Genomic DNA, 27,696 nt, shown 5'->3' with positions numbered 1-27,696 from the left:
TCAAAGCCGTGGAAGCTCTTAATATAGCATCCAATGTCCCCTCGAGCCATCCCTTGATATTCGGTGCACGGGTCCCGTTGACGTCTAAAAGCGTGACTTATGCCTTCAATTTTGACCGTTTTAGAGCTCTACCAGGCCCGGTCATATTTTTCACCGAAAACCTTCCTACGGGGTGCGACACGACTTATAATGCATTCAAGGTGATTCGCACCATCTAAATTGCCCCAGAATGCCATCAAAACACCCATTTTTGATTTTGTGGTGCACCCCCGGAATTGCACCGAAACTGTTGTAAGAGTTGTTTGTATGCCCGTTCAAAGCCGTGGGAGCTCTTAATATAGCATTCCATGTCCCCTCGAGCCATCCCATAACATTCGGTGCACGAATCCCGTGGACGTCTAAAAGCGTGACTTATAGCCTTCAATTTTGACCGTTTTACGGCTCCTCCAGGCTCGATCATATTTTTCGCCAAAAACCTTCCTATGGGGTGCGGCACGACATATAATGAGTCACAGGTGATTCGCACCATCTAAATTGCATCAGAATACCCATCAAAACATCCTTTTTGATTTTGTGGTGCACCACCGGAATGGTCCCGAAACTATTGTAAAAGTTGTTTTTATGCCCGTTCAAAGCCGTGGGAGCTCTTAAAATAGCATCACATGTCCCTCGAGCCATTCCACGATACTTAGTGCACGGGTCCCGTGGACGTGTAAAAGCGTGAGTTATAACCTTCAATTTTGACCGTTTTAAGGCTCCTCGAGGCCCGGTCATATTTTTCATCGAAAACGTTCATATGGGGTGCGTCACGACTTTTAATGCATCCCGGGTGTTTCGGAACATCTAAATAGCCACAGAATGCCATCAAAGCACCCATTTTTGCTTTTGTGGTGCACCCCCGGAATGAGCCCGAAACTGTTGTAAAATTTGTTTTTATGCCCGTTTAAAGTCGTTGAAGCTCCTAATATAGCATCCCATATTCCCTCGAGCCATCCCACGACATTCGGTCCATGGGTCCCGTGGACGTCTAAAAGCGTGAGTTATAACCTTCAATTTTGACCGTTTTAAGGCTCCTCACCGTTTTAAGGCTCCTCCAGGCCCGGTCATATTTTTCATCGAAAACTTTCTTATGGTGTGCGGTACGACTTATAATGCATCGCAGGTGATTCTCACCATCTAAATTGCTACAGAATACCATCAAAGCACCCGTTTTTGATATTGTGGTGCACCCTTGGAATGGCCCCAAAATTGTTGTAAAAGTTATTTTTACGCCCGATCAAAGCCGCGGGAGCTCTTAATATAACATCACATGTCCCCTCGAGCCATTCTACAACATTTGGTGCACGGATCCCGTGGACGTCTAAAAGCGTGAGTTTATAGCCTTCAATTTTGACCGTTTTAGGGTTCCTCCACGCCCGGTCATATTTTTTGCCAAAAACATTCCTATCGGGTGCGTCACGACTTATAATGCATCCCGAGTGTTTCGCACCATCTAAATTCCCCAGAATGCCCATCAAAGCACCCATTTTTGATTTTGTGGTGCACCCCCGGAATGGACCCGAAACTGTTGTAAAAGTTGTTTTTATGCTCGTTCAAAGCCGTGGGAGCTCTTAATATAGCATCCCATGTCCCTCCGAGCCATCCCATGACATTCGATGCACGGACCCGTGGATGTCTAAAAGCGTGACTTATAGTCTTCAATTTTGACCGTTTTAAGGCTCCTCCAGGCCCGATCATATTTTTCGCCGAAAACCTTCCTATGGGTGCGACATGACTTTATAGTGCATCCCGGGTGCTTCGCAACATCTAAATTCTCTCATAATGCCATCAAAGCACCCATTTTTTATTTTGTGGTGCGCCCTTAAAATGGTCCCGAAACTGTTGTAAAAGTTGTTTTTATTCCCGTTTAAAGCCGTGGGAGCTCTTAATATAGCATCCTATGTACCCTCGAGCCATCCCACATCATTCGGTGCACGGGTCCCGTGGACGTCAAAAATCGTGACTTATAGCCTTCAATTTTGACTGTTTTAGAGCTCTTCCAAACCCGGTCATATATTTCGCCGAAAACCTTCCTATGGGGTGCGATATGACTTATAATGCATCTCGGGTGCTTCGCAACATCTAAATTTCCCCAGAATGCCATCAAAGCACCCATTTTTGATTTTGTTGTGCACCCCCGGAATGGCCCCTAAACTGTTGTAAAAGTTGTTTTTAGCCCCGTTCAAAGCCGTAGGAGGCCTAAATATAGCATCCCATGTTCTCTCGAGCAATCACACGATATTCGGTGCATGGGTCCCATGGACGTCTAATAGCGTAAGGTTTAGCCTTCAATTTTGACCGTTTTAGGTCTCCCCTCCGGGCCCGGTCATATTTTTCGCCAAAAACCTTCCTATGGGGTGCGTCACGACTTACAATGCATCCCGGGTGATTCGCAACATCTAAATTGCCCCAGAATGCCATCAAAGCACCCATTTTTTATTTTGTGGTGCACCCCCAAAATGACCGCGAAACTGTTGTAAAAGTAGTTTTTATGGCCGTTCAAAGCCGTAGGAGGTCTAAATATAGCATCCCATGTTCCCTCGAGCCATCCCATTACATTCGGTGCACGGGTCTCATGAACGTCTAAAAGCGTAAGTTATAGCCTTCAATTTTGACCATTTTAGGGCTCCTCCAGGCCTGGTCATATTTTTTACCAAAAACCTTCCTATGGGGTATGTCACGACCTATAATGCATCCCGAGTGTTTCACACCATCTAAGTTGCCCCAGAATGCCCATCAAAACACCCTTTTTTGATTTTGTGGTGCACCTTCGAAATGGCCACACAACTCTTGTAAAAGTTGTTTTTATGTCCGTTCAAAGCCGTGAGAGCTCTTAATATAGCATCCCATGTTCATTCTCTCGAGCCATCCCACGACATTCAATACACGGGTCCCGTGTACGTCTAAAAGCATGACTTATAGTCTTCAATTTCGACCATTTTAGGGCTCCTCCAAACCCGATCATATTTTTCACTAAAAACCTTCCAATGGGATGCATCACGACTTATAATGCATCCTTGGTGATTCGCACCATCTGAATTGCCCCAGAATGCCATCAAAGCGCCGATTTTTTTAATTTTGGTGGTGCACTTATGGAATGGCACCGAAACTGTTGTAAAATTTGTTTTTACGCCCGGGTTTTTCGCACCATCTAAATTTCCCTAGAATGCCCATCAAACACCCGTTTATGATTTTGTGGTGCACCTCCGGAATGGCCCTGAAACTGTTGTAAAAGTTGTTTTTATGCCCGTTCAAAGACGTGGGAGCTGTTAATATAACATCCCTTGTCCCCTTGAGCCATCCCACGCCATTCGGTGCACAGGTCCTATGGACGTCTAAAAGTGTGAGTTATAACCTTCAATTTTGACCGTTTTGGGGCTCCTCAAATCCCGGTCATATATTTCGCCGAAAACCTTCCTATGGGGTGCGACACGATATATAATGCATCCCGGATTTTCTGCACCATCTAAATTGCCCCAGAATGCCATCAAAGCACCCATTTTTGATTTTGTGGTGCACCCCCGGAATGGCCCCTAAACTGTTGTAAAAGTTATTTTTATGTCCGTACAAAGCCGTGGGAGCTCTTAATATAGCATCCCATGTCCACTCGAGCCATCCCACGACATTCGGTGCACGGGTCCCGTTGACGTCTGAAAGCGTGACTTATAGCCTTCAATTTTGACCGTTTTAGGGCTCCTCCAGGCCCAGTCATATCTTTCGCCGAAAACCTTCCGATGGGGTGGGGCACGAATTACAATGTATCCCAGGTGCTTTGCACCATCTATATTGCCTCAAAATGCCATCAAAGCACCCATTTTTTTATTTTGTGATGCCACCCCGGAATGGCCCCGAAACTGTTGTAAAAGTAGTTTTTATGCCCGTTCAAGGCCGTGGGATCTCTTAATATACCATCACATGTTAACTTGAGCTATCCCAAGATATTCGGTGCACGGTTCACTTGGACGTTTAAAAGCATGAGTTATACCCTTCAATTTTGACCGTTTTAGGGATGCTCCAGGCCTGTTCATATTTTTCGCCGAAAACCTTCCTATGGGGTGCATCACGACTTATAATGCATCCCAATTTTTTCGCACCATCTAACTTGCCTCAGAATGCCCATCAAAGCACCCTTTTTTGATTTGTGGTGCACCACCGGAATGGCCCCGAAACTATTGTAAAAGTAGTTTTTATGCTCGTTATTCAAAACCGTGGGAGCTCTTAATATAGCATCCCATGTCCCCTCGAGCCATCCCACGATATTCGTGCACTAGTCCCATGGACGTATAAAAGTGTGAGTTATAGCCTTCAATTTTGACCGTTTTAGAGCTCCTCCAGGCTCGGTCATATTTTTCGCCGAAAACCTTCTTATGGGGTGCGGCAAGACTTATAATGCATGCCATGTGATTCGCACCATATAAATTTCCCAGAATGCCATCTTAGCACCCATTTTTCATTTTGTGGTGCACCTACGGAATAACCCCGAAACTGTTGGAAAAGTTAATTTTATGCCCGTTCAAAGTCGTGGGAGCTCTTAATATAGCTTCCCATGTTCCCTTGAGCCATCCCACGACATTCGATGCACGGGTCCTGTGGACGTCTAAAAGTGTGAGTTATAGCCTTCAATTTTGACCGTTTTAGGGCTCCTCCAGGCCCGGTCATATTTGTCGCCGAAAACCTTCCTATGGGGTGCGCCACGACTTAATTATAATGCATATCGGGTTCTTCGCACCATCTTAATTTCCCTAGAATGCCATCAAAGCACCCATTTTTGATTTTGTGATACACCCACGGAATGGCCCCGAACCTATTGTAAAAGTTGTTTTTATGCCCGTTCAAAGCCGTGGGAGCTCTTAATATAGAATCCCATGTCTCCCCGCACCATCCCAGGATATTCGGTGCACGGATTCCGTGGACGTCGAAAAGCGCGACTTATAACCTTCAATTTTGACTGTTTTAGGGCTCCTCCAGACCCGGTCATATTTTTTGCTGAAAAACTTCATATGGGGTGGGTCACGACTTATTATGCATCCCGAATTCTTTGCACCATCTAAATTGCCTCAGAATGCCATCGAAGCACCCATTTTTTAATTTGTGGTGCACCACCGGAATGGCCCCGAAACTGTTATAAAAGTTGTTTTTAATCCCGTTCAAAGCCGTGGGAGCTCTTAATATAGCATCTCAGGTCCCCTCGAGCCATCCCACTACATTCGGTGCACGGGTCTCGTGGACATCTAAAAGCGTGAGTTATAACCTTCAATTTTGACCGTTTTAGGGTTCCTCTAGGCCCGGTCATATTTTTCGCCAAAAATCTTCCTATGGGGTGCGGCACGACTTATAATGTATCCTGGGTGATTCGCACTATCTAAATTGCCTCAGAATTCCCATCAAAGCACCCATTTTTGATTTTGTGGTGCACCTTCGGAATGTCCCCGAAACTGTTGTAAAAGTTATTTTTTTGCCCATTCAAAACCGTGGGAGCTCTTAATATAGCATCTCATTTCCCCTCGAGCCATTCCACGATATTCTGTACGGGTCCCGTGGACATCTAAAAGCGTGAGTTATAGGCTTCAATTTTGAACGTCTTAGGGCTACTTTGGGCCCGGTCATATTTTTCGTCGAAAACGTTCATACGGGGTGCAACACGAATTTTAATGCATCCCAAGTGTTTCGCACCATTTGAATTGCCCCACAATGACATCTAACTACCCATTTTTTATTGTGTGGTACATCCACGGATCGGAATGGTCCTGAAACCATCGTAAAAGTTGTTCTGATCTTATCCCCATTCAAAGCCGTGGGAGTTCTTAATATACCATCCGATATCCCCTCAAGCAATCCCACGACATCTGGTGCGCGGATCTCGTGGACGTCTAAAGGTGTGACTTATAGCCTTCAATTTTGACCGTTTTAGGTCCGGGCCCGGTATTATTTTTCACCGAAAGCCTTCCTATGGGGTGCTGCACGATGTATAATGCATCCCGAGAGCTTCGCACCATCTGAATTGCCCTAGAATGCCATCATACTACCCATTTATTATTCGATTTTTTCACCAAATACTCCCGATAAATTAAAAAATTCACCATATACCCTCAATGCTTCAAAAATTCACCATATACTCTTGAGTTTTGAAAAACGTGCACTAGATGCCATTTTTCTAACTTCCTTTAACTCACCGTTAGCTTTATTTACCATTTTGCCATTATTAACCTTAAACCCTAATTATAATCTAACTCTAATCGTAATCTAACCCTAACTTTAATCCTAATCTAACCCCTGACCCACTATTCCCTTCCCTCCACCCATCCCCTCCACCTTAGGCCAGGTCCCTACTCCTCCCCTCCCTCTCCTCTCCACCGCCGCAACACCCTTCCCCTCCACCGCCGCAACACCATTCCCCTCCATCGCCCAGTCCCCTTTGATTTCGTCGGAAAAACGCAGCCCAAAGAAACCCAAGACCCCCATTTTCACAATCTCTCTCCTCTATTTTTCCCAAAGAAACCGTGGTCGTCCCCACCGCACCACCAACCCCTCCCCCTCCCTCCGCCGAAATCGAGCCAACTAAGCCCAAAATCGAGACGCCCAATCCCCGACATCGACCCAATTAAGCCCAGAAATCGAGCCACCCAAATTTTCTCTCTCGTCTATTCTTCATTTTTCGATCTTCTTCAGTCTGTATATTCGATTTCGGGGGGGGGGGGTTCCATTTTCACGCTCTCTCTAATTTTTCCTCTGTTTTTCGAGGGTGGTGTTGGGACGTCGTTGCTCCTCTATTATCGTTGTTGTTGTTGGCTGGGGAATTCGACGGGGAAGGGGAAGGGGAGGGAGTGGGGGACGAGAAGCGACAGTGGAGAAGTGGGGGAGGGTGTCGAGGCTGGAGTGGGGTAGGGGCTGGCCGGGGGGTTAGGGGTAGGGGTGGTGTTAAAGTTAGGATAAGGGTTTAGGATTAGGATTAGATTAAAATTAGGGTTTACGATTAATAATGGCAAAATGGTAAATAGTTCCGTATTTAAAAACACTTTTTAATATATTTATTTTGATACTCCACCTCCTAAGCACTTGTGAATACATTTATAGTGAAGTAAATATAAAATGATATGAGTAGCAATCAATCAATAAAATTAAAGTTTATCACTTATTATCATGAGGATGCAAATGTTATTTTTGGAAAATCTAAGATGATTTCACACCTCATAATAAATACACAAACAGAAACAATTGTCATTTTCTGTAAATTCGAACATGCTTTCCACCCTCCACTCCACCAAAATGCCCCAATATCAGCACAAATAACGAAAAAGAAAAGGAGAAAAAAACACCCATAATATCCGTTACCCAAATCAGTCAACAGTTGAGCGTTTCAACCGATCATAAATTCATGATCAAGAACCAAAGACACAAGTAAATCACGTTACTTAGTACTACTAATATCACTTCAGTGGAATACCTCGTCATATTCCAAATTATCCCAGTTACTTTCGTCTTTAGGTCACCAAAATCTTTTACCTCGCTTTCTTAATCATCTCCCAGAAACACCAAATTTTTTCATGCATTTATATCAAATAATATATACTTCTAACTCTAAGTTCTAACAACAACAACAACAAAAAATGATGTACACAAAATCAGAATCTGATATCACTAGCTTAGCTACATCATCACCAAGATTATCACCCAAGCCACCTAGGCCAGTCTACTACGTCCAAAGCCCTTCACGCGACTCTCATGAGGAAGACAAGTCATCGACGTCGGCCTCAGCAACCGCGACACAGGCAACGAACACCCCGGTAGGATTCAGGAGCCCGTATGATTCGATATCGTTACTATCTCTCTTCAGCCGTCAGACAAGGTCATCGGTTACGAGTCGAGTTAGCGAGCCTCAAGGGTACCGGAGGAAGAGGAGAGAGAGGGAGAGGATACGGTTATTGGGAGAGCGGCACCACGCCGCGGCAGAGGAGGAGAAGAGAGAGAGGGAGGTTTATGTGAAATGGTGGAGAGATGAGGAGGAGGAGGAGTTGTCTAAGAGTTGTAAGGTTTTGATGGGGATGATGGTTTTAGGGTTGGTTTTTATGGTTGGGTGTTTTATTGTTTGGGGTGCTAGTAGGCCTTTTAGTGCTCAAGTTTTCCTCAAGGTAAATACTTACTCTGTTTCGTTTTAAATACAATAAATAAATATTTTCTATGTCACAAATAATATTTCTTTGTTGCATTTAAAACGAAATAGAGGAAGTAATTTTAATACAAGTATATCATGCATGCATTATGCATACAAATATATCATGCATGCATTATGCATATTGATTTAGAATTGAACTTTGAAACATCCATGCATGCACTTAGCTAGTTAAATTTGTTGCCATAATGAGTTACATTTGTAATGTGGTACGTATTTGATTACACTCAAGGGTTACTCTTGTACGATCTAGATAGTTGCTAGAAACCTAGTACTTTGGAAAAATTGAATTGATTAGAGGAAAAACTTGGGGTAATAATAATTTTGACTTGATGGAAATCATGACGAAGTTAAGACTTATTTGTATTAAGAGACAATATTTATCTTTTTTTAAGGCATATGTACTTAATATTGTCCTTAAACAAAAAATTAGCCTTTGCTTCGTTTTCTCCGTCAAGATTTAAATTATTAATAATAATTTTTTATAATGTATGTAGTTGGTGAAAAGTGTATATAGTTACTTTAAAAGGTATTTTCCTTACTAAAAGCTACGGTTTCTTACCATATAGGGTAGAAAAAAATAATCTCATTAACAATACTAGATGTGTCTTGAGATGAAGAAGCTAAGCGTAATTGTTAATTTTGTGAATGTTTCCATATATGATTAATTCTTGAAAGTAATTGTCTTCAAATATTGATATTCTACAATGTACGAATACTTCTATTTGCCAAAATCATTATTTATAACTTTGTATCATTGAATAAGGACTAAGTAGGCATTCTTTAGAGCAGAGAGGAAGTAGTTGAGAGAATTCTCCTAATATAATGATGATAATGCCAAAAACTTAAATTTCTCCAATTAGTACCCTAGTTAGCTTTCCTACTGTAGAAAATCTCAAGTTGTCTACGTAAGTTTGGGTGCTTTTACCCAATTGAGTTTATGAAATTAATTCATTCCCTAAGTTACCTTATGTGATCAACTTTAATTTTAGTGGCTAAGCAATAATTGTAAGCAACACAATTAGCATAATTATATACACCGTATTGAAGGTTTAGACTTTAAGACTAGTAAATAAGGTTTGAATTCTAGACACACTATGTTAATTCTTTTTACGTCATTTTTTGAAACATTTGGCTCGCGTTTCTAAAAGTTTTTTGATATATACGTGAAATATTTTCTTTTATGAAGAAAATATGTAGGTGAAATTGATAGAAAAATTTAAGAAAAAGTATATGCATTGCCATGATCATCAATATTATTTTCTTATATAATATTCGGACCAGAATAAAATTAGAGTCTCACTTAATTCTTATTAAATTTGGTTATTATTACGGCTGTCTTTTTACTTCTACAACTCTTACACATGTAATAGAGTTAACATCATTTACATAGAGCGAAACACCAATCATATCATTTATGAAGATTAGTTTTTTGGTGCTAAGAATAAGTTCATCATTTTGCTAAGAAATGAAAATAATATTGTTGGTAAAATATTAATCTAATTCTTATTGTTGCTTAATATTCATCATGTAGGATGTGACTATACATAGTTTCTATTTTGGGGAGGGATCAGACTTAACAGGAGTACCAAGCAAGATATTGACAATAAATTGTTCACTTAGAATGAGAGTGCACAATCCTGCTACTTTCTTCGGCATTCATGTTAGCTGCTCAACTATCCACCTTCGTTATTATGATCTCACTATTGCTTCTGGTCAGGTAAGAGTACTCGTTTTTTTTGTTCTACATAGTACCCTTCAACTTTTTAAGTTTTCTCTATGGTACCATTCATTTCCGAACAGCAAAGATTGACTTATTAATAACGCGTGTGATGTGACTGATATATGCATGCAGTTGGAGTCATACTACCAACCCAGGAAAAGCTGGCGAACAGTACGTATAAACATCGAGGGGAAGAAGGTGCCTTTGTATGGGGCCGGTGATGGCTTTGTGGTCTCGAATAAGGCAGAAGGTGTTCCCTTGATATTGGATTTCGAAATGAGATCACATGGTGAAGTCGTGGGTAAGTTGGTGAAGACGAAGCATCGACGACATGTAAGATGTTCTCTAAACATCAGCTCATATAGCATCCAGATTGTTAAACTTACAGAAGACTCTTGTATATAGTGCTGAATTTGAGAGATACAAAGGGTTGAAGAAAGTCTGTTATACAATACCATTAAGTGTAGATGATTTTATTATGAATGATATGGCTCTTTCGATTCTTCAGCTGTTCTGATAAAAACGGTTTTAGTCCGTAAAAACCAGTTTGAATCAATCGAATCGTTTAAAGTATAATCAAGTTAAGTGAAATGAACAGGGAGCGTAATAATATTGTCCTATTTTAGTAGCATGTTATGTGCAATTTAGCCTCTCTTTTTATTACACAGCATATAAAGGTAACAACAAGTGTGTTTTACCAACTTGTAGTAGCAAGAAACTATAAATGCCATGATTATTTGACTCAGAATACTACACCATTTTACAGAAAACTGCAACATTGTACACAAGCGAGTGAAAGAATGAATGTAACAACAATTACTCCGAGCCAAACTGCTCTAACAAACTCTGCGAAAGAATTCATGACAAGTATTGATTGCAGAGTCATTGATCGAAACTATCATCATCTGACAGTTCATATGCAAGGCCTCAAACGCGTGGCTATTGGCTAATAACCTATTCTACCTCTACCCCATACAAAACTGTCAAAAATACTGCCTTGCTTGGGGACGACGGAGGGTGGATGATACAATAGCGAGACGGAATTGCGGCACCCTTCATAGTTTTGGCTTGTAAAGAATGTATTCATTTGTATATTCTATGATGATGGCGAAGGGCTCTCCTGCTTTTCAACAGCACAGCCCTGTGGTAAAACTGTACTCCCAATCCTGTTAGGAGGCCAATACCGAAAGAGTGATCTTCCGATAATATTCTTGGCTGGGAGGGGACCCCTGAAAAAACCCATATTCCACAACATGTTATCAAGTGAAAATTATGGAAGACTTGCACTGAGAAACCACATAGTTGATAACTATGTTACTTGGATTCAAATATTCGTCTCGGACCCAAGTATGTATGCAAGTGTCTGACCACAAGTATGTATCCAAGTGTCCGACCCAACTATATATTAAAGAAAAATAATTCTTAAGATAAAGAGGTAAAGTGTCCATACCCATGTCGGATTATAGAGAATCTGACACGGGTATTAGAGGAATAATGAACTAATGACGAGTTCTAATAACAGAGGTTGACGATTTGACAGTATGAAATAGAGAATATGAGTAAATTACCACACATGGGAGTCGTAGCTGTTATTGCGGTTATCACCCATCACAAAAACTGAGTTCTCTGGCACACGCTGTGGAATAAAAATTCAAAGGACAAGATGCAGAATCAGTACACAGAGTCTCTCTTGACAAGGAAAACCATTCTGAGACATATGGAAAGAAGACTAACTATTAGAGTCATGTTGTAAGAAGGAGATTCATAAATGAAAGCTTCATCCCTTAGAACTCCATTTACAATCAATTTCCCATCTCGCACCTGCAGCCGAGAAATTGATAGTGAAATAGTGTATTGATGACAAGAAAACCTCAACACTTTTGTGCAAAAGGTGCACACAAAAATAGATAAATAAATTCTCCACAATGAAGCTGACGGGAAAAAAATAAGTTAATGACATGGTCCTGCTTCAACTCCCCCGGCCCCGGCCCCCTTCCGGGAAAGAGAGAAAAACGATCATATTAATAAACAAAAAGAGCTGGCAGGTATAAAATTGGCAAAACTGTTTGGACACATGATCATTAGATTGTTCTTACTCAGTAATTTCAGATTCTTCCTCTAAAAAGAATTGCTCAACATTGGAGCACTTGTTAAAAGCAAAAGGTGCTATGATGGAGATAAGGTCTTACCTCCACAGTATCACCAGCCTTTGCAACAATTCGTTTTATGAAAACATCATCATCAGTGTAGCCCATATCTTGAAGAACTGGCGGGCTCTTAAAAATTACGATATCATTTGGACAAGGCTTCCGAAAATAGTATGTCACCTGGAAATCTCTAAAACAAACATCCATCATCCAATCTATACATGAAGAAGCTCAACTGTGACATTATAAATTTATAATACTAGCTAAACATGCTCGTACATCATATATATCATATATGGCTGACAAAGAATCTCAACCCAGCACCCAAACAAAAGGCTACCACACATTTAATAACTCGAGGGGAAGAAAAACCATCAACGAAAGTACATCGGCAATGCATGACTACTAAAGGGTGAGATCGAACTGATAAGAAAATTATCCCTGTTAATTGCATCTTCTTCCACTTGAATTCTTGTCCTTACATCAATCTTTTTCATGTTACCTTCTAGGACTAGAATTGGACACAACATAAATTTAGATCAAACACATTGTAGTCAAGCATATATATTTTACACTTCATTAGCATGGTGAGTTTTTTTAAGATACTTCATGCAATTATATAAGGAAAAAGTGATTGGAAGAAGCCCTAACAGCCGTTTTGTACCGTTATCAATGGCAGCAATTGTAATAAACTTTAGTGTATTTTTGTAAGAAAAAGTCATGTCAAAGTCCATGAAAATCATTGCCAACCATGTGTTTTTCTAAAAAACTTTGAATTACCATCCATTAGCACTTTAGATGTGATACTAAGTGGAAATGGAAAATTGTGAAGAAAATCACATGTTGGGGATGAGATACCATTACCATGGTAATTAGTAGGATATTTTCCTTGCAAGTTACATATGGTTTCATAACTATTACCACCATTTAATACTATCTAGCGAAACAGACTGTAAAGGAACCGAACCAGTGCGATGTACAAACCTTACCTATATAATTTAAATCCTTTGTCGATCCCTTCTCCTTTGGTATGCTCCACTTAGAGCCACTCTGACACTCTCTCCCTTTACACTTTGCCTACTTAGCCATCGTGCCCACCCTTAATTCTTTTACACCTGCAACCAACCGTACTTCTCTCCCTCTCACTTCTTATCCCCACCCAACCTAACCAACAGGGAACAAGCTCTCTTTTCTGCTTCCCCTGTGACACCAGCTAACCACATATCCATGTTGTATTTAACCTAAACGAACCCTTGATTAAGGCAAGACAGACCTGCTGACTTCTCCAGCAGCGTTAGGACTTTGCTCAAACCCCTCTCTCTCTATCTCACTCTGACCATGTACCCCTTACCTTTCTTCTAGCAAGTTAAAAGGACCAGATGGGGTGCTCTAAGCCGTCTAAGGGGATAGAGAAGTATCAAACACACAATGTTTCTTAATTCCATCGTCATTTCAGAACTTAAAGAAGGCGAAAGATTCCAAGACTCTGAACAAGTTTTGAATCTAACACAATTGATCAAGTCAAAGTACCCTAAAAGCCTGACAGAAGGTACACCAACATCTCTCCTGGCTTGTAGGGTAGCACCCAGAAATTTCCAGGGTACAAACCACGAAAACAGAAAAGATCTGAAGACAGTCTTATGATGATTAAAGCTTATCTTCTAGGATCACCGAAGGATTCCATTTTCCATTGTGCTAACGGTAACAAGATGGATCACACTAAACCTGATAATTGTTCAATACATCCCATTCATAAGGAAAATCTTCACCTAAACTGGACGAGAGATAACAAAGCCCCCAAAAGCCTTCCAAGGCCACATGTAGTCTTAAATTGTCTCTCACACCACATACTAAACAAGGCCAGAAGGCCTTAGATGGCCTCTCAGAAAGTCTATTCCATTTTCCAACAATGCCATTAAAACCATACCGCAATCGACGAAAAAGGACGAAGGAAGTATATAGCTAACCATTAATGTTGATGTTGTACATAGAATCACAGATATTGTATTTGATTACCCAAAAAAAAAAAACACCATCATCTATTAGCTGTATTAAGATGGTAATATTTTGATTTCAGTATACAGTATTCGTAATCCAATATAAAATAATCATGACTAAACGACCTTTTGAAAATGTTACGAACAAAAAGGGTTCGTACCAGTATAAGAACTAGGCAGCCCCTGGCTACGCTTTCCATCATCTTACTAATACTATGTTCAAAGGTCAGCACTCAGCACCAACTAAATTTCAGTCTTGCGCGATTAGATTGCTCTAAGACAGTATTAAAATTCAGAAACCACAGCTGAATAATGCACTGAAGAACCATCAACTCGTCAAGCCCCGAATTCTCTCAAGACTTATTGACAAGACAAATAAAATTCTATCTACAATGTACAAAATCCTTCAAATCATTCATCAGCCAAAATCAACAGTCAGAGTTGCCTCACCCATGTGTTTCACTTCAAAGAATTATCCACTTAGAAAAATCAAGATAGTTAATATGCACGGAATGTACCACCGCCATTCACAAATCAACAACAAACCAATATCATTCAACTAATATATCAATTCATCAACAAAATACACACAATTTTAGAACAATAAAACACAAAACACTAGAGGCCAGTCCGGCATTACAGTCAGTTTTCAGTTTTTGATTTTATAATATAAAAGTCATATGGTATAAGGAGTATAATAAACTTAAAATTAGTCATACTTATGTTGGAAATTTTGAAAAATTAAATATATTTTGTTAATTAATTATAGTTCTCAAAATATTTAGTGGTCCATTTTCTTAGTGGGTAGTTACCTATGATCAAGGTAACAACCCATCATCTCCTCAACCTTCAGAAAAACCACCCAGAACCTCCATTAATTAATAGTGTTCTTTGATTGCAAGACCCTATATAAATAAATGAATATATTCTGGATAAGGTCACCAAATCTACTCTCTAAAAATTCAGAAAAACACCATCTAAAAGTGAGAGGAGGGTTTGGAACCATGATTCGGGAACTAATTAATTGGATACACAAGATTGCAGTTCAAACAAGAGAATATAATTAGCAATGGCTGGAGGTAATTCTTGATCTAATTTAAGGCTTCCGCTTTCATTATTATGTACGTTCATATATAGTTTATGAACATAATTAAGTTTCAGTTTATTATTTTATCTCTCAACTTATGCTCAACATGTTAACTTTGAAAACCGGCAACAAAAAACTGAAAACGATGGCGAACAAGCCCTAAATTAGTGTTAGGATCGGTGGCATACTCAATTGTCAATTCTATATTCTCAAGCAATAAAAACATACACAGACAATTAAGTGTACCACTAATCATAACAATTAGAGCTCAAATATTACAAACAAGAAAAAGAAAAAGGAAGTAAAAACCTCACCTTTTCAGCTACAAGACGATCCCCAACATCAAATGTAGGAAACATAGACAAAGAAGGTATGTATCTAGGCTCAGCAACAAACGACCTAAACGCAAAAGAAATCGCAATTGCAGCAAAAACAGTTTTCGCATCATCAGAAGTGAAATTCAACCATTCAGGCAACAAATTAGATGAATCCTCCATTTTTCCGTCATCTCCATCACCATCTCCGCCACCTTCACCGCCATCTCCGCCGCCGCTCTTCGGCGGAACAACTGTTTTGGTGTCATCTTTGAGACTCTTGCAAATGAGACTTTTCAAGGGTTTTAGTGAATTGGAGGAGAGAGAATTGGGGGTTTTGAGGTGAGAATTGAAATGGGTTTTGCTGGATTGAAGGGATTTTGAGATTCGGTGGAGATTGAAGAAGATAAAATTAGGGTTTTTGGTGGAATTGGGGGGATTTGTGGAGGTGTGATTTGAGTATGAGAGAGATGAGATTGGAGGGAGAAGGTATAGAGATGTCATCTTTTCGAAACTGAGATATTCTGCGAGTTTGGGTAATGGGTTGATTCTTGTTGATGTTTTACTCTCCACAATCCACCCTCTAGTCTAGCACCCAAAATACAGTATTAGTCACAAAAAAATTTACAATTTATTTTTCACTATATTGTGTCTATATGGTTACAAAATTAAGGAGCTAATTTTTTTTCCCTCCAACTGGAGGCCCATGATAAGATAAAAGATCATATCAAATCATGACCTCTCGCAGGTTAATTCGGTCTAAGTTTGTGAGCAGGTAATTTAAAAGTGGGAGGATGGTAAGGAAAACACTTTTTTCAAAATGCCCTTTTAGTGGGGATCAAATCGTCAACCTTGAGGTTGGAAGGTTCTTTCCAACATGAGATAAGGAAGTTGTGAACCTTACCTAATTTACAATTACAAAATGTTTCCAAATTTTAACGGTTGTATGCAATAAGTGGATAAATGGATTTTAATAGAAAAATAGAACGGATAATTAACGAAACGACTGAGTAGATTAACGGATTTGGACATATAAAAATGCCTAAATCAAATCCATTTATATTAATTGAGTTCATACTTACTAGGTTGATTTATTCTATGTTATTAGCTCAACAAGCTAGACACAAAAATAAAATGATCCTTATGTAATTGTTTCTTTTGACACAAGAGCATAAAGACCAAGACACATATAGTTTCATGACACATATATTTCTTTCTGTTGGGCCCTGTTATACTAAGGTGGTTTTTGGTTGGTTATAGAGCATAAAGACCAAGACACAGTTTCATGACTTTCATCCATTTGTGAGAACTGTAAAGTAAGGGCACCTATGAAAGATATGGGGTTGGTGGCTCATACTGCTCCAAATTTCCCTCAATCTCTTAGGCCTAGTTCTTTTAGACTCAGTTTCAATACAGTTTTGTTTAATCAATTTAATTCAATTCAGCCCAAATAACAAGGCCTTACTAAGGTTTGATTTTATGAACTAAGTCATCGTAAATGAGGTAGCTTCAAAGTGAACTGCACCTCAATCTAAACCAAAAACAAAATATCTAATATCTATTAAGTACCAATATTATACTTGCACATAATGCAAACAATTAAATTAAACATGACTACCAAAATGAAGTACACATAATTCAAATGAGTAAAAACTTCTACACATTCTAACAAACCATGCAAAAAGGTCATAAATGAGATGGAAGCATGCCTCACTTTTTTCCGCTAATGACAAACTTTGACAAGTTGGGGGGAGGGGGGATCTTTACTCATCAAGGGTGATAATCGATCCCAACATCTTTTAGAATTGAAAGAGACGATGCTCAAACCATTAATCTATATATCCCTCAATTTCAGCATGTCTCACTTATTAACAAAACATCCTAAGGCACGAAATAAAGAAAACTATCATTGGTAATTTGGTATGCTAAACAATTTACATATATATTGTATATAATGAATTTCAACAAATTTTACTTTGAACACCTTCTCTTAGATATTGTTACAATCGACAAATTATATACTTCAACATATATACGTGTTGACTTTTCACACTTTTTACTCAAACACTAAACACATACATATTGTATATATCATACTTGGACATCTATATATAAAAAAAATTGACCTTTAAGCCTATCATACAAAACTTCGGATCATTAATATTTAATTATCAATACGTAAAAATTCTAAACAAACAGTATTTTAAAAATTATATTAAAATGTATTTAACACGATCTCATATAACTAACTTTTTCCTTACATATAAATTACAAGTATAAAGACTAAAGTATAGTATTTGAATAAATTCATAATACATCTATTAAAACTATGTAGATGGAAAAGAAACTAAGGCCCTATTATTTTGGAAAAGTTTCATTTCAATTCAACTATTTTTCTCTCAAAAATTTTATTTAGTTCAGTACCTTTATATCTTTATTTTTGTCTTCATTATACAAAAGACAACTATTTTATGCTTTATTGCTCTACTTTTCGATGGTCACCAACTCACCACATGTTTCCTTAATCTGTCTGCTAAAGTAAATGTAGCAACTAAAAAAACGGAAGGAGTACTTAGATAGGATTATAAATCTATATTAGGGTTTGTTCTCCCCAACTTATTTTCAGTTCAGTTCAATCCAGTTCAAATCAATTCAACTTTACTTTTACTCTCACATATCACTATTCAATTCAATTCAATTCAGTTCAACCGTTTTATGTCGAAGAGAACAAGTCCTAAAGACCACCTAATTTTTTCCCCCAAACACCTTAAAATAGCATACGAGTATCTTCTACAATGATCCTCAACTTTACCACTTTTAACAACTTTAGACAGTTGGCTGAACATAGATTATCAGCTACAGTATCATAAAATCATAATAAGACGTTAGAATCTCCACTACCAGTTTGTCTTCAAGTTCCCAGATGCTACACACCACACAAACTCCTGAACATTTTCACCAGTCAGTCAGTCACCACCTACCTTTTTTTTTTTATATATATATAATCAATTTTTTTACAGTAACTTCAAAAACAAAACCAGATTATACGAGATTATTAGTACAACTTAATCTCTATTCTATAAGGCAACACATGGGGGACACCAAAAAATAGAAAAAGGAAAAAAAAAAAAAATAAAGGATAACTAACTGTTTCATTTGAATGAAGAAGGGGGGAAATTAAGACATTTAAAATATCAGTTTTTTTGATAACATAAAATATAAAGACAATTATTCTACCCAATTAATTTTATTTTCTACTTCATATATTATCATATGTTATCGCAGGCATTGCGTTGTAAGACTAGTTAACTTAATCAAAACTCATCAGCACCAACCACGCTGAAACGCATCATTTTACCTCTTCTCTGACCTCTGTCTTTCTCTTACCAAAAAATTCAGTTCCCGTTAACTCTTTAATTTCTTATTCATTTCCACGTGGCCCCCGCTCTCAGCTTACGTGTCATAATCCAACCTAATTTTTTTTCCCGTTACTACTCCACATATAAATTCCACTTCCACACTATTCCTTTCTTACACTCCCACTTAAAAATAGAAACTTCTAAACTCATAATTTTAGTCATAAACCCAAAAAAAATCAACATTTTCTCTCTCCTCAAAATTACAGTAAATTTCTACTTTTAGCAATAATAACAATGGCGGACTCCAACGGTCGGAAATTACTGGTGGAAGTCTGTAATGCAAAGAATTTGATGCCGAAAGATGGTCAAGGAACAGCTAGTGCATTTGTAATGGTTGATTTCGATGGCCAACGACGTCGTACTAAGACGATTTCACGAGATCTTAACCCTAATTGGGATGAGAAGCTTGAATTTGTTATTCACAATGTAGAATCTATGGATTCTGAGGTTCTAGAGTTGAATGTATACAACGATAAGAAAACAGGAAAACGAACTAATTTTCTCGGAAAAGTTAAGATTTCTGGAAGTACTTTCGAGAAATTAGGGTCGGAAACTCTTGTTTATTATCCGTTGGAAAAACGTAGTGTTTTTTCTCAGATTAAAGGCGAGATTGGACTTAAGGTCTGGTACGAGGATCCGCCGGAAAATGTGGCGGTTCCGGCGGAAGAGGCGAAGAAACCGGCGGAGGAGGAGGTAGAGAAAAAAGAGGAGGTTGAGAAGATTGAAGATGAGAAGAAAAAAGAGGAGGATCAAGAGAAGAAAGTAGATGAAAAGCCGCCGGAGGAAAATCAACCTTCGGCGGCTAAAGATGAGACAAGTAAGGAGGTGGTGGTGGAGGTGGAGGTTGCGCCACCACCTCCGCCGCCTGATACGGCGGCGGAGGTGGTGGTGGAGGTGGTTAATCCGCCGGTTGCGGAGAGCGAAAAGCCGAAAGATGAGAAGAAAAGTTTAGAGGTTTCGAGAGCGAATGGCGGTGGTGTTGGTGAAATAGACCTGCGGTCTATTTCAGGTTCTGAGAGGAGGCATGGAGCAGGGTATGATTTGGTTGATAGAATGCCATTTTTGTATGTTAGGGTGGTGAAAGCGAAACAATCGAATTTAGAAGGTGATGCATTGAATTATGCTAAATTAGTGATTGGAACTCATAGTATTAAAACGACGTCGGAGAAGAATGGTAAAGATTGGGATCAAGTGTTTGCTTTTGATAAGGAAGGGTTAAATTCGAGTTCACTTGAAGTGTCAATTTGGAGAGAGAATAAAAAGGAAGAAGTTGTTGAGGAATTATGTGTAGGAACAGTTTCATTCGATCTGGGAGAAGTGCCTAAACGTGTACCACCAGATAGTCCTTTAGCTCCACAATGGTACACTTTGGAAGTTGTTGGATCCGAAGCTGGGAGTAATGATGTGATGGTGGCGGTTTGGATCGGAACCCAAGCTGATGAAGCTTTTCAGGAGGCTTGGCAATCGGATTCGGGTGGGTTGATTCCGGAAACCCGAGCCAAAGTTTATTTATCTCCGAAGCTGTGGTATTTGCGTGTAACGGTTATCCAAACCCAAGATTTACAATTGGGTTTGGGTTCGGGATCTTCCGAACCTAAGGTTCGGGGTCCGGAGCTCTATGTGAGGGCTCAGCTTGGTGGTCAGGTTTTTAAAACGGTTCGGATGGTGTGGGGGTCCACAAATCCTACGTGGAATGAGAGTTTGGTGTTTGTAGCTTCGGAGCCGTTTGATCCGTTTTTGGTGGTAACGGTTGAGGATGTGACAAGTGGACAATCGGTCGGATATGCTAAGGTACACGTGGCGAGCATTGAGCGCAGGACTGATGATCGAGCACAACCAAAATCGAGGTGGTTCAATTTGGTTGGTGAGGATGAGAAAAAGAAGCCTTATGCGGGGAGAATACACTTGAGGACTTGCATTGAGGGTGGGTATCACGTGCTTGACGAGGCAGCTCACGTGACTAGTGATGTCCGAGCCTCAGCTAAGCAACTTGCCAAACCTCCTATTGGGTTGCTTGAGGTTGGGATCCGCGGAGCCAATAATTTATTGCCCGTTAAGACCAAGGATGGGACTCGTGGTACAACAGATGCTTATGTGGTAGCCAAGTACGGACCCAAGTGGGTCCGTACTCGTACTATTCTTGATAGGTTCAACCCTCGATGGAATGAGCAGTATACATGGGACGTGTATGACCCATGTACGGTTCTCACTATAGGGGTGTTTGACAATGGGCGGTATTACAAAGATGAAGCTTCTAAACCCGGGAAGGATCTCCGGATTGGGAAGCTACGAGTACGTTTATCAGCCCTTGACACGAACCGAGTTTACTTAAACACATACCCGCTTACTGTATTGCTCCCGGGTGGTGCAAGAAGGATGGGTGAGATAGAGATAAGCATTAGATTTACTTGCTCCTCTTGGATTAGTCTTCTTCAAGCATACTCAAGTCCAATGTTGCCTAGAATGCATTATGTGTGTCCATTGGGACGAGCCCAACAAGATATCTTGCGCCACACGGCTATGAAGATTGTGATTGCTAGGCTAGCTCGTTCCGAGCCACCTTTGGGCATAGAGGTGGTCCAATACATGCTTGATTCAGACACCCACATATGGAGCATGAGGAAGAGCAAGGTAAATTGGTTTAGGGTGGTTAATGGGCTATCTAAAGTAGCTACTTTAGCTCGATGGCTCAATGGTATCCGAACATGGGCACACCCACCAACTACCATTCTAGTCCACATTGTACTAATATCTATTGTCATATGCCCACACCTTGTGCTGCCAACATTCTTCATGTATGCTTTCTTAATCCTAGCCTTTCGAATTAGGTACCGTGCCAAGGTCCCTCTTAGCATGGACCCTCGCATATCTTGTGTCGATGTAATCACCAACGACGAGCTCGATGAAGAGTTTGATGGGTTACCGACCACACGGTCACCTGACGTGGTTAGGATTAGATACGATAGGCTTAGAGCCTTGGCGGGAAGGGCCCAATCATTTTTGGGGGATATGGCAGCACAATGGGAGAGAGTTGAAGCCTTGTATAATTGGAGGGATCCAAGGGCGACAGGAATTTTTTTGGTAGTTTGCTTGGTAGCATCTTTAGCATTCTATATGGTGCCATTTTGGGGATTTGTGTTGGGTTCAGCATTTTACTACTTGAGACATCCTAAGTTTAGGGGTGACATGCCATCTGTTCCGGCAAACTTTTTCCGGCGACTACCCTCGCTTTCCGATCAGATTCTCTGAAGTTGTAATAGGTTAAGGGAATTCTGTTGAACACTAATTAGTATTAGATGTTGCTTCATGATTATGTTATCTTAATGAAGGATCTACTACCACATTTTTTTTGTTGTCAGCGAGACTTGTCACAGTTATCAGCGTGAATTTAGGTGCATTCAATTTGTTTACTTCAAAAGTCCTCCATTTACAATAACTCTCATACTTTGCAATTGAAATGGCTAAAACATGTAGTAGAATATTGAATTTTGGCGGTTGATTACCGTTTGAAAGTAGTTGGTAATCAAAGCACTAAAGAAATACTGAAATGCATGTTTCTCTGTTTTTTAACCAGACAAACGACTTAGTCACTCAGAGGCCAGAGCTCTTAATTTATACTCTTCCGTCTCAAAATATAGTTTTCATTTCCATATTTAGTTTCACATTTTTCCATAATTTGTGTAGAAAAACTGTGTTCCATCATTTACTTGCTTCTTGAATTTTATTTTTTCTTTTGTTTATTCAACTAAAATGTTACAATTAATGCTCTTTCACCAATTATTCTCCATTCTCTCACCTATAACAATCTTTTCTCATACAACATTTATTTAAATAAACAAATTTTTTTTTACTATCTTCCTTATATTCTACTTGCATAAATTACTGTGAAAAAAAGAAAATAAAAACTATATTTTGAAACGAAGGGAGTAGTAATTTACAACAGGATGCTGCCATAATTTTCATTCAGATGCTAACCACGCCAGTTTGATGGGCCTAATTAAGGGTAGAAAGTTTCTCGTTTTTGCTTGGAATCTTGAATTATAAGATTATTTGAATTAGACTTATGAATTTTGCTTTGACTTTGATGTCCTAACTCTTACTTGGTGATACTCTATATTTCTACTTCCTCCGTTCTGAAAGAAGTGAAAACTTTTCTTTTTTATGTAGAGCTTTTAAGATAAATGTTTTGACTTGTGAAGTACTCCCTCCGTCCCATAATATAAGTCCTGTTTCCTTATAAGGTGTCCCAAAATATAAGTCTTATTTCTATTTTTAATCAATAATTATTCCCAAAATATCCTCATGAAAATAGTTTAATTCCCAAAATGTCATCATAATTTCAGCTTCCAATGCACCTTATTAATGACAAAATGGAATCTTTTACCTCATTAAACTCCTCTACACATTAAACCATGTAACATTAAATGACAGTTTTTATTTTTTTGTTAAAAAGGAAAAAACAATGTAAGTGTTTATCAATAAAAATAAATTTTTTTATTCAAATAAAACAAGATTCTATTTAACCTTAATTCCCGCGTAAAAACAGAATTAGGACTTATATTATGGGACGGAGGGAGTAATAATTATGTATGTAATGGTATATGTGTTGCATCAATATATATAGGCCGATTATGTAAATCCATTTAATATCCTAAAAGAAGTCCAACCCAACTTATTACTAGTGGAGGCCCAAACAAGCAACCACAAAAGGACATAGACATACTTTTGAGTTTTGAATTTTGACGCAAATCAAAGCAATGTTTGAGGAATGAGGAGCGAAGTGCTGAAACTTTTTTCTCTTCACTTTCATCTCCTCCAACGTTTTTCGCCAATTTTGCTTGATGATATTTTGAGAATATATCATGTTTATCTACAAATTTGTTATTTTAATAATTTTGAACATTTTGTTCTTGTTTGTTTTTTGTTTTTCATCTATGTTGGATTTCTTAACTTTACAATATTCTGATTGAATCTACTAGCTATTCGATAGGGAAAAAAAAAAAAATGTTTGTTAGTCTCTTCGTTCTACACAGAAGGAAACTTTATTTTTAGTTACTTTCATATTTCCTCCGTTTTTTTTACTTGCAATACTTTTTTTCCATCAACTCCAATGTAAAATTTGGGTAGGAGAGATGTAGAGAGAAAAAAAAAAAAGAGGGCCTCATGTGATTGGATAGAGATAGAGAGAAAGGAAAAGCAAAAGTGAAAAGTGTTGTACGTAATTAATTACTTCCCTTTTAAGAAGGTGTTACAAGTAAAAAAAAAAACGGAGGAAGTATTATATTTTCTTTAAATTTAAAACAAAACAAAGTTTGGTCTTGTCCTTGAATAATATTTCAAGATATGTGGGTGAAAAAAATAAAGTTGTACCAATCATATTTATGTCATTTCATCCCATATTGTTTTGATAATGGGATGGAGAATGCCAGAATGGATGCGTAAAGAAAACCCATCTCAAGTTTCGTGTTATTTTTTCTCTTCAAAAGAGAAACTTTAGCTGTTGTTGTCTTACGCACAATTTACTACATATCTCACAGAGAAATAGTACTCTTTAAAACAGTTTCAAATTACTCGTGCTTCGAAATATTAAGTGTCATAGCTCAAACTGTAAAGAGGCTGAATAAAATTTGGTTGAATAAAATTTGGTTTCAAAATTTGTAGATGGGTTATTTGTGTTGTTTAAGGATTGATAGTAACCTTGACCAGTTTTTAGAATTTAGAGGTTTTAAGGATCCTAATTTCTTTAGGTTGTACATGGCTTTTAATAAGGTAAGCAATACAATTACTTTTTTTGTTGAACAATCAAGGTATCCACCGTCGATAGCAGTGACTAATCACCTTGTCCCGGGTACTCCACTTAAGGGTAAAGGGTTGTCCAAGAATCTATTTTCATTCCCAACGGTTGAGGATCGAACCCCCGATCAATCATTTAACGGACAAAGTGAGCACACCACTATGCCAAGACCACTTAGGCTATGTTCAGTTCACCTTATTTTTGCTTAGTTCAGATCAGATCAGATCAGAAAAAATAAGTTTAGATCAGATCAGATCATATTTAAAAATCATTATTACTATTAAATATCTTTCATTACATATTATTAAAAATTATAATAATTGAATATTAATAAAGTACTTATTGAGACGAATCAAACAAGATCCTACATGACTATATTTTTTATTATATATTGAGAAAAATCTAAAAGATAAGATCTTGTAATCAGATCAGATCATATCAAATCAGTTCAGATCAGATCAGATCAGATTAGAAAAAATAAGTTCAGATCAGATAAGTTCGGATAAGAAAATTTCAAGTGACGCAGCCTTAGTTCAATGCAATTACTTTGCCTACCAAGAAAACCATAATGTTTGCACTTTGCAATGTAAAACTCTTAACGTTCGGTAAATATTAAGAAAAACAAGAAGTATCAAATTATCAATTAACACACATAATTATATCTCTCACACAACAACACATGCATAAGGTCAGCAGCAGTGATACTACTGCTGCATGCCTGCATATTACAAGTTACAACTACAACACATTATGTTTTCTTTGACCATACACATTACTTGGGATAGATGGTCATTATTCAAAAATGAAAAAGATGCAAATTCTTACAACATAAAATATTATCATTCACTTGGAAGCATATATATTACTTCTTTATACCATGGTGTTGATCATCGATGTCTACTGCAGCAGCAAGCCAGGCATCGAGCAAAGCACTTGGCTCAGGCATATCAGGACTGAGCTTCTCATACTCTAATGTCCACCTGAATATGCAGTTTTGTTCATCTTTGGGTATCACCTGGACTTTTCCAGTTATGGTCTTATACTCTTCCATCATATTGCCTTCGAGGGCTCTGTATTTGATTGACTTCTTCTCCATATCAATTTCTTCAACTATAGTCTTCACTGATAAAGCTTTCCCACCTAAATATATGTTCAATACTGTCAAATTATATAAACAATCTGTAGATATAATTCATTTCATCAACTACAGTCTTCACTAATAAAGTTCTATTAATTATCAATTGTTTTGGAATGAAACCATATTCTTATTTTAGGCTCCGTTTGGTAGGATGTAAAATATTTTCAGTGTAAAACATTTTCGTGTGTAATAAATCACTGCCAAACAATAAGACTAAGCAGTGTTACCTAATTCGCTATCTAATTCGCCTTTTGAATTCGCCAATTCGCCCAAAATGAGTCAAAAATGAACCAAAACCGACCATAATTCGCTTTTTTCAATTCGCGGGGGAATTGGGGAATTAGGTAACACTGAGACTAAGCAATGGCACAAACACAATATTAAGAAGAGAACGGACCGTCTTTCAGATATATATATAAAGACTAGATTAATCTATTTAGTGGCCAATTCAATGTATATATTGACCAGTTAATCCGTTTGATATTCATATTTTTTATTCCATTCGGTAAGACTGTTGGGTTATTCTTTAAAATTGTCTGTTGTAATTCGAGATCTAATGGTAATCGAAGGAAGAAGAAGAAGAGAAAGGACGATTGAATTAGTATGAGAAGTTTAGGAATATATTAAGTGTTGGGTTAGAGTGATATAAAATGGTTTGTTAGGAAACTGTAGGTTTCCATTCTCCTAATTCAGTCTATAGACTTTGGTTTAATTAGGTTCAATAATGCAAGACCACCTTTGAATCCTAATTACACCTCCTATTCTAATAATGTAATTGCTGTAAGAGTATATAAATCCTATAATACAAGTTGTTTAATGAAGTACTCTCGAATCATACTTTAATAATAATCATATATTAATTAAAAATAATAATGTACAAACAATCAAAACTACTATATATTATTCACTCCGTCCCAAAATATATTTCCCATCTCTATTTTGGGAGTCAAATTTTAAAAACTTTGACCAAATATTCTTACTAATGTATACAAAAAAAACATATTCATGAGGGGTCTTGTTAGATTCGTCTCAATGTATAAATTCGTAATATCAACTTTTTATATTTTTTTACTAATAAGAAATAGAAGATATCATAGGTCAAAGGTTGGAACTATATTTTAGGACGGAGGGAATATATGACTAACAAATAAATCCATATAATAGAACAAATCAAAGAAGTTTCATATGAGTATATATTTACTTGAAATCAAAGATGAAATTATAATTTGTAATTAATTAAAGCATTAAAAGAAAAATAGTATACATGTAATTGTGTAAGAGAGAGAATTGGAATTTACCTAAAGTGTACTTCCAAACACATGTTGAACCTAGCTTACCATGTTCACCCTCATGTAAGTCAACAGCCTGAATAAAATGGGAGACATGATTGGGAGCATGATGAGGCCTAGTCGTAACTATCTCATGGAGCACATCTGCAGCAGTTGCTCGTAACTCAACCTCACCCTCAAGCTTACGTTTAAGACTGCCCATGTTTTCTCACTGCTCTAGTATATAACAAACTATACATATTACACCCTTTTTATAGTAGTTGATCAGGAGAGAGTAACCTGTAACCCTCAGGAATTGGTACAGGTGATCAGTTCAGTTGGGAATGAACTAATACTCCCTTTGTTTTTTCCCTTCGTACTTTAACTGTGCACGTTTTGCCGATGCACTTATTTGAACTTAAATATTTTTCATTACGGCTTCGTTTGGTATTTATGGCGTAAAATATTTTCAGTGTAAAATGATTTTCATGGAAAACAAATTACAATGAAAAACACAATTCCAAAATTAGTTTTCCGTTGTTTGGTTCCATGTAAGAAAAATGATGAAATGAAAGGAAAATGAAAGAGAAAGTAAGGAGG

At 38.1% G+C, this 27,696-nt stretch overlaps 4 protein-coding genes across 5 annotated transcripts; 2 read left to right on the top strand and 2 right to left on the bottom strand.

The window, feature by feature from the left end:
* The first annotated feature begins 7,243 nt into the window (after nucleotides 1–7,243).
* LOC104902222 (hypothetical protein) lies at nucleotides 7,244–10,418 on the top strand. The gene is made up of 3 exons (XM_010689921.3): nucleotides 7,244–8,168; nucleotides 9,744–9,929; nucleotides 10,065–10,418. The coding sequence occupies exons 1-3, from the start codon at nucleotides 7,647–7,649 to the stop codon at nucleotides 10,335–10,337; spliced, it is 981 nt and encodes a 326-aa protein (XP_010688223.1). The 5' UTR covers nucleotides 7,244–7,646; the 3' UTR covers nucleotides 10,338–10,418.
* Nucleotides 10,419–10,604: 186 nt separating this feature from the next.
* On the bottom strand, nucleotides 10,605–16,071 carry LOC104902221 (chloroplast processing peptidase). The gene is made up of 5 exons (XM_010689920.4): nucleotides 15,478–16,071; nucleotides 12,122–12,259; nucleotides 11,667–11,753; nucleotides 11,501–11,568; nucleotides 10,605–11,161 (listed from the first exon to the last, which is right to left on the bottom strand). Exons 1-5 carry the CDS (start codon nucleotides 15,979–15,981, stop codon nucleotides 11,029–11,031), a joined length of 930 nt encoding a protein of 309 aa, XP_010688222.2. The 5' UTR covers nucleotides 15,982–16,071; the 3' UTR covers nucleotides 10,605–11,028.
* A 2,398-nt stretch (nucleotides 16,072–18,469) lies between these two features.
* On the top strand, nucleotides 18,470–22,254 carry LOC104902220 (hypothetical protein). 2 transcript variants are annotated; one of them, XM_057391277.1, is made up of 2 exons: nucleotides 18,470–19,733; nucleotides 19,791–22,254. In XM_057391277.1, the coding sequence occupies exons 1-2, from the start codon at nucleotides 19,131–19,133 to the stop codon at nucleotides 22,143–22,145; spliced, it is 2,958 nt and encodes a 985-aa protein (XP_057247260.1). In that variant the 5' UTR covers nucleotides 18,470–19,130; the 3' UTR covers nucleotides 22,146–22,254. The 2 variants fall into 2 exon arrangements, with proteins under 2 accessions (XP_057247260.1, XP_010688221.2); XM_010689919.4 differs by having other exon boundaries at nucleotides 18,470–22,254.
* Nucleotides 22,255–25,302: 3,048 nt separating this feature from the next.
* On the bottom strand, nucleotides 25,303–27,422 carry LOC104902219 (MLP-like protein 43). Its single transcript, XM_010689916.4, has 2 exons — nucleotides 27,127–27,422; nucleotides 25,303–25,830 (listed from the first exon to the last, which is right to left on the bottom strand). The coding sequence occupies exons 1-2, from the start codon at nucleotides 27,317–27,319 to the stop codon at nucleotides 25,553–25,555; spliced, it is 471 nt and encodes a 156-aa protein (XP_010688218.1). The 5' UTR covers nucleotides 27,320–27,422; the 3' UTR covers nucleotides 25,303–25,552.
* Nucleotides 27,423–27,696: the final 274 nt, after the last annotated feature.

This window comes from Beta vulgaris, chromosome 8 (genome assembly GCF_026745355.1).
Source record: "Beta vulgaris subsp. vulgaris cultivar EL10 chromosome 8, EL10.2, whole genome shotgun sequence".
NCBI lineage: Eukaryota > Viridiplantae > Streptophyta > Magnoliopsida > Caryophyllales > Amaranthaceae > Beta > Beta vulgaris.
Note: the sequence above shows the minus strand (reverse complement) of the source record. Positions and strands in the feature narration are given on the sequence as shown.